Genomic DNA, 7,500 nt, shown 5'->3' with positions numbered 1-7,500 from the left:
ATTGGTGAAAAATCCTTTTATTCTCTTGTAATGTTTTTTTAAGAACATAATGACAGTAATGTACTGTACTACAACAAATTAAGTACTCAGAAATCTTAATACAGTTATAGGAGAATTTTCTTGCTGGAAACCGTTGATGTGAGATAGAGGACAAGTAACAAAACAGCCTACTTTTGTTTCAGACTGTTATTCATTTAGAGGAATATAAACTCACACATAAAAACAAAAATAATCAAAAGGAATAATATATTTTCACATGTGGCTGTGGAACGAGCTCGTATGCTGCTGATTTCCGTCCACTTCTGAGCTCCTGATATGAGCTCGTCATGTTCAAGTTGTTTGTTGTCTGAAACAATAGACCTTATTCAGAGCAGCGCCAGACTGTGTTTTCAATGGCATCCGCTGTAAAGCTCCTAGATCATTTATAATTTTCTACAGCTCATGTTGTCTGGAGTTTTTTTTTTTTTTTTTTTGTCTACCGAAATTTCTTGTAAAGATATTTTTGCAGTGTTTTGTCAGCAAAACAATCCAAAAGCACATTAAATATCAGTATAACCCACTGAAGAGATGCATGTCCATCCCTCAATGCATCGCTTGAAATCAAAGATGGCGCTGCTGTGAATGAGGTCTACAGGAATCATGGAGGACACCAGGTTTATTCCTGCCTTTCATTGCAAGAAAATCTTATTAAAGCCAAATGTATTGAAGATATTTAATTTTAAATAAAATGTAGTGTCCTGTTCCTTAACAACTATATAAACATTCACCGCAGCTTGCTTACGATTCTGGAATTTCTGTCAAATACATGGTATTTTCGCTGTGTATAAAACACACAATATGCTTTAAATGATTATTCATACATGTAAATATGCATGACTTTAACAACAATACAAGATGATGCAGCTGTTGTGGAAAAACTACTAAAGAATAGCAGTCGCAGCAGCAATCGTTCTCTCCTCCGCCATGCTGCACGTTTATGACTCCGACTCTTGATGTGGAAACTCAGAACACGAAATTTGGAATTTCTAACTAGGAATTTCCGACTTGGAATTTTCAACTAGGAATTTCCGATTAGGAAATGCAGACTAGGAAATTGAGTAGGAAAATAATATTTATGATAATTCTGATAGCATCTGAAGGTATCACTGTTTATAAAAACATGTCTTTATTATTTTTAGCATTTTTTTCTGTTTTGTTTAATTAAATAACCCAAGAAATGCATGAAGCATCTTATTATTGTCTTTGAGAGAAGTTTCTGAGATTTCTAAGATTTCTGAGTATTTACTAGAACCATCGAGAAAAATATTGCAAACATTAGTTACAAAAATATTCCTAACTCCATAAGAAAAGTGCAAAGTATAATTTTAGTCTCACTGTTTTGTGAATGAGAATCATCAAGTTTGTGTAGTGATCAACACATCACAGTAAATGTATACAAGAAATGTGCCTGTACAGTTTTGAAAGTAAGACAAAAAGGAACAGTTTGACAAAAAATGGTTTATTAAATATGATATGAACATGCTTGAATGACACTTGAGTTGCAGCATGAGTATTGTGTGCTCTGACAAACACACACACACACACACACACACACACACACACACACACACACACACACACACACACACACACACACACACACACACACACACACACACACACACACACACACACACACACACACACACACACACACACACCCTAGATGAATGGACCTTGAGCAACAGTATTTTATGAGCGCAGTGCAACATAAATCACTTCGTCCCAACAGAAAGTGAGTTTTTAATTGATCAATAAACTCTACAGTGTCTGAGACTCGAGACATTGATCTGTGAGGATCGTAGCTCATTTGTGGAAATCTTTAATGCCAGTGATGTGACTGCCGCCGTCCGAACGCTTCTTATTGATTTCCCATTGGTCTCTGTCATGTTTCATCCTGACGGATCTAACGCTGCCTTCACGTGCTATCAGGATTATTGTGAACGTGTGTTTCCTAGTCAGAACACCCTCTCAACTCATATTCATTACTTGGAAATTCAGAGATAATTTTGACCGCCGAGTTTCCCAGTTGGGCGAGAGAACGATTGCTGCACTATTGCTATTGTTCATTCGTGTTTTTTCCACAAAAGCCTTGTCTTTTCGTTAAAGTAGTGCATATTTACATATACCATAGGAAGCATATTGTATTTTTTAAGAACAGTGAAAATGCTGACGATTCTGGAACTTCAGTCAAATACATGCTGAATATCTAGATTTCATTCAAAATCAAATATCTTCTATAAATTTTGTTAATAAGATTTCCTCAAGAAATAGGCAAGAACAAACCTGGTGTCCTCCATGATTCCTGTTCTTTCAGAAAACAAAGCACTTGAACAGGATGAGCTCGTTTCACGAATGCAAAATCGGGAAGTATGAAATCTCCAATGGGCATGTGAAGGCAGCATCAATGATTATTCATATATGTAAATATGCACTACTTTAACAACAATACAAGATGATGCAGCTGTTGTGGAAAAACTAATAAAGAGTCAAACTAATAAAGAAAAAACTAAAAAAACAGTCAGAGCAGTAATCGTTGGACATGAGGACTGTTCATCTCCATTTCCAACTAGGAAACTCCAAATAGAAATTCCAACTAGAAATTTTGGACTAGGAAACCCCAACTAGGAAACTCATATTTTACAATAATTCCGATATCACGTGAAGGTAGCAATAATCATGAAGTGGGAAGAAATGTCCGGTTTGCATGTAAAAGCAGGATACAAGCTGGTTCTATTCAAGTGCTGTGTTCTGGAATTTCAGTCAAATACATGCTATTTTCTCTGTGTATAAAATATACAATATGCTGCAAATGATTATTGATATATGTAATTATGTACAACTTTAACAACATTACAAGTTGATGTTGCCGTTTTGGAAAAACTAATAAAGAATATCAGTCGCAGCAGCAATCGTTCTGTCCTCCGCCATGTTGGAAGTTTATGAATTTCCAACTGAGAAACTCAGATTAGGAAATGCCAACTAGAAAATTAAGAGTAGGAAACTCGTATTTATGATAATTCTGACAGCACTTGAAGCCAGCATAAACCTCCCTTTTTCAGATGTAAAAGAAAAACCCCAACATCACAGACTTGTCAAACACTCCTCACATAAGAGATGAAAACACAAGTCATCCTTTCACACTAATACACATTTCACTACATGGACACAAAATCATTTATTTTATTGTCTCATTTTGAAAAACATTAAATATTTTATAATCATAATTTATAATCATATATATAATAGTAATATCAAAGTAATATGCAATAATCATTAATCTTATTTATATCCTTTAAGTAATTGAAATATCTCTATTTTTATACATTAGTTTTGGAAAACGACACATAATGAGTGCAGCAGTTACAGGATGATGGCGTTTGACATTTAACCTCAACAAACACTGGACACACAAAACAGGAAAAAAACAGGAGTTGTAATAATGTGCATTGAGAAGAGTGGCGAATGGCGTGTGGCGAGTGGCCTGTGGCGAGTGACGTGTAGCGCGTGGTGAGTGGCGAGTGGCGAGTGGCCTGTGGCGCGTGGCGAGTGTCGTGTGGCGAGTGGCCTGTGACGTGTGGCGAGTGGCGTATGGCGAGTGGCCTGTGGCGAGTGGCCTGTGGCGCGTGGCCTGTGGCGTGTGGCGTGTGGCGAGTGTCGTGCGGCGCGTGGCGAGTGGCCTGTTGCGTGTGGCGAGTGGCGAGTGGCCTGTGGCGTATGGCGAGTGGCCTGTGGCGTGTGGCGAGTGGCCTGTGGCGTGTGGCGAGTGGCGAGTGGCGTGCGGCGCGTGGCGAGTGGCCTGTGGCGCGTGGCGAGTGTCGTGTGGCGAGTGGCCTGTGACGTGTGGCGAGTGGCGTATGGCGAGTGGCCTGTGGCGAGTGGCCTGTGGCGCGTGGCCTGTGGCGTGTGGCGAGTGTCGTGCGGCGCGTGGCGAGTGGCCTGTTGCGTGTGGCGAGTGGCCTGTGGCGTATGGCGAGTGGCCTGTGGCGTGTGGCGAGTGGCCTGTGGCGTGTGGCGAGTGGCGAGTGTCGTGCGGCGCGTGGCGAGTGGCCTGTGGCGAGTGGCCTGTGGCGCGTGGCCTGTGGCGTGTGGCGTGTGGCGAGTGTCGTGCGGCGTGTGGCGAGTGGCGAGTGTCGTGCGGCGCGTGGCGAGTGGCCTGTGGCGTGTGGCGAGTGGCGTATGGCGTATGGCGAGTGGCCTGTGGGGAGTGGCCTGTGGCGTGTGTTACGAGTAGCGTGTGGCGAGTGTCGTGTGGCGCGTGGCCTGTGGCGTGTGGCGAGTGGCCTGTGGCGTATGGCGAGTGGCCTGTGGCGTGTGGCGAGTGGCCTGTGGCGTTTGGCGAGTGGCCTGTGGCGTGTGGCGAGTGGCGAGTGGCGTATGGCGTATGGCGAGTGGCCTGTGGGGAGTGGCCTGTGGCGTGTGTTACGAGTAGCGTGTGGCGAGTGTCGTGTGGCGCGTGGCGAGTGGCCTGTGGCGTATGGCGAGTGGCAAGTGGCCTGTGGCGTATGGCGAGTGGCCTGTGGCGTGTGGCGAGTGTCGTGCGGTGCGTGGCGAGTGGCCTGTGGCGTGTGGCGAGTGGCCTGTGGCGAGTGGCGTGTGTCGTGCGGCGTGTGGCGAGTGGCCTGTGGCGAGTGGCGAGTGGCCTGTGGTGTGTGGCGAGTGGCGAGTGGCGTATGGCGAGTGGCCTGTGGGGAGTGGCCTGTGGCGTGTGTTACGAGTAGCGTGTGGCGAGTATCGTGCGGCGCGTGGCGAGTGGCCTGTGGCGAGTGGCGGGTGGCCTGTGGCAAGTGGCGAGTGGCCTGTGGCGAGTGGCGAGTGGCCTATGGCGAGTGGCGAGTGGCCTGTGGCAAGTGGCGAGTGGCCTGTGGCGAGTGGCCTGTGGCGTGTGGCGAGTGTCGTGCGGCGCGTGGCGAGTGGCCTGTGGCGTGTGGCGAGTGGCGTGTGGCGTATGGCGTATGGCGAGTGGCCTGTGGGGAGTGGCCTGTGGCGAGTGGCGAGCGGCCTGTGGTGAGTAGCGTGTGGCGAGTGTTGTGCGGCGCGTGGCGAGTGGCCTGTGGCGAGTGGCGTGTGGCGGGTGGCCTGTGGCAAGTGGCGAGTGGCCTGTGGCGAGTGGCGAGTGGCCAATGGCATGTGGCGAGTGGCGTGTGGCGAATGGCGAATGGCGTGTGGCGAGTGGCGAGTGGCCTGTGGGGAGTGACGTGTAGCGAGTGGCGTGTGGCAAGTGGCGTGTGGCGATTGGCGCGTGGCGCATGGCGTGAGAGCGTTCACATGTTCTTGTAGAGCGAGCGGTCCCGGGGCAGCGGCGGTGGCAGAGCGCTCAGCTTCAGGTGGAAGTGATACACTGAGATGGTGATGACGATGATCAGGCCCAGGATGAGCCCCAACACCAGCGGCAACATCTGCTCCAGCTGCTCGCGCTCGTCTGTTACACACTTATACGCTGCAAGAGGAGAGAAACACACGTCCTGCACAAAACAGCCTAAAACAACATTTATCAACAACGGGAATGTTGTTTGGTTTCAGGATTTGTTCTTTTGCACCTCAAGGCCGTTGAACATCTACATTAACAAGATTTTTCACAACATGACTTATTTAGATATGTTTCAATCCAAACAAACTCTGAGATTTCGCATTAAAAAATGCTTTTCACGTGTCTGTGGCGGATGAGGCTTGAAACTCAGTGAAGCTGAAGTCAGACATCTGGTCATGTTCAACACACTCTCACGAGAGGCTGGAACACGTCACTGGAGCTTCAGCAGATCCTGCATTACTGCTGCATCACACGCGATCGGGGTTATCGGCAATACGAGTTTCCTAGTTGGAAACTGGACATGAACGCCCTCAAGTCGTATTTACTACTGAAACACTGATCATGTAGACGGCCGAGTTTCTGAGTTGGGCGAGTCATAAACGTGCAGCATGGCGGAGGAGAGAACGATTGCTGCTGTGACTGCTATTCTTTAGTAGTTTTTCCACAACAGCTGCATCATCTTGTATTGTTTTTAAAGTCATGCATATTTACATGTATGAATAATACATTTGAAGCATATTGTATGTTTTATATACAGTGATGCTGCCTTCACATGCTATCAGAATTATTATAAATATGAGTTTCCTAGTCAAAAATTCCTACTAGGAAACTCCAACTAGGAATTTCCGACTTCGAAATTCCAACTTGGAAACTCCGACTTGGAAACTTATATGTACGATAATTCTGATAGCATGTGAAGGCAGCATCACTGTGTATAAAACATACAATATGCTTCAAATGTATTATTCATATATGTAAATATGCACAAATTTAATGACAACACAAGGTGATGTAGCTGTTGTGGAAAAACTAATAAAGAATAATGAATAAAGTATAAAGTTTAAGTAAAGTAATAAATAAAACTAATAAATAATAGCAGTCACAGCAATCGTTCTCATGTTTTAAGTTTATGGCTCAACTCAGAAACTTGGGAGTCAAAATTATCAGAGCTTTCAGTAATAAATATGATTTGAGACGGTGTTCATGTCCAATTTCAACAAGGAAACTTGTATTTATGATAATTCCGATAACATGTGACGGAGATGTTGCTCTGTTTTAGGATTTGTTGGTTTGCACATGAACTACGATAGAAATACATACAATAACCAGCGGACCAATGGCATCGCAGCATCTCTAATGTTGGTTTGGTGTTTCTGAAACGCCGGAGTGGAAGTGTGTGATCAGAATGATTGAGTTTAATTCCCTCCAGAAGCGTCTCTCACACACGAGAGTGTTCCCGGACACCAGCATCCGAACGCAAGAGAACATGAGCGTTTATTGTGTTTCGTCTGACGCGCGACACACACTCGTTTATGATGGAGGGAAAAGAGCCCGATTGCAGAAACTTACCGTTTTATTACTGATATTTTGTGCCAATTTCCCAAAAGATTTTGTTCTCTTAAACACATGGGATGGAAACGCTGCTGTATTCCAATCATGCTAGAGAATCAGTTTTCTGAGTTGTGTGTGACGCTGCGGTCAGCGTGAGGATGAGGAGTAACACAACCTCCTCCATCAGACTGTGCAAACGCAGCAGAACTGACACACACACACACACACACTACACACACACTACACACACAATCCTACACACACTACACACACACACACACACACACTACACACACACTCCACACACACTCCTACACACACTCCACACACACTCCCACACACACACTACTCACACAATCCTACACACACTACACACACACACACTACACACACACTCCACACACACTCAACACACACTCCTACACACACTCTGACACACACTCCGACACACACTCCAACACACACTCCGACACACACTCCAACACACACTCCTACACACACTCCGACACACACTCCGACACACACTCCTACACACACTCCTACACACACTCTGACACACACTCCGACACACACTCCAACACACACTCCGACACACACTC

At 45.6% G+C, this 7,500-nt stretch overlaps 1 protein-coding gene across 1 annotated transcript in view; it reads right to left on the bottom strand.

Annotated features, from left to right (window-relative positions):
• Positions 1-3,321: 3,321 nt before the first annotated feature.
• Positions 3,322-7,500, bottom strand: part of lamp5 (lysosomal associated membrane protein family member 5) — a 12,548-nt gene continuing 8,369 nt past the window's right edge. Inside the window, exon 6 of the mRNA XM_077245649.1 lies at positions 3,322-5,479. Within this exon, the coding sequence (XP_077101764.1) occupies positions 5,304-5,479 (176 nt within the window). The 3' untranslated portion in view covers positions 3,322-5,303. The remainder of the gene's footprint in view (positions 5,480-7,500) is intronic.

The sequence above is a fragment of the Siphateles boraxobius genome, unplaced genomic scaffold, assembly GCF_051911475.1.
Source record: "Siphateles boraxobius isolate OS27281-9 unplaced genomic scaffold, OSU_SipBor_1 274, whole genome shotgun sequence".
Lineage (NCBI taxonomy): Eukaryota > Metazoa > Chordata > Actinopteri > Cypriniformes > Leuciscidae > Siphateles > Siphateles boraxobius.
This window is presented reverse-complemented; position numbering and strand designations above follow the sequence as displayed.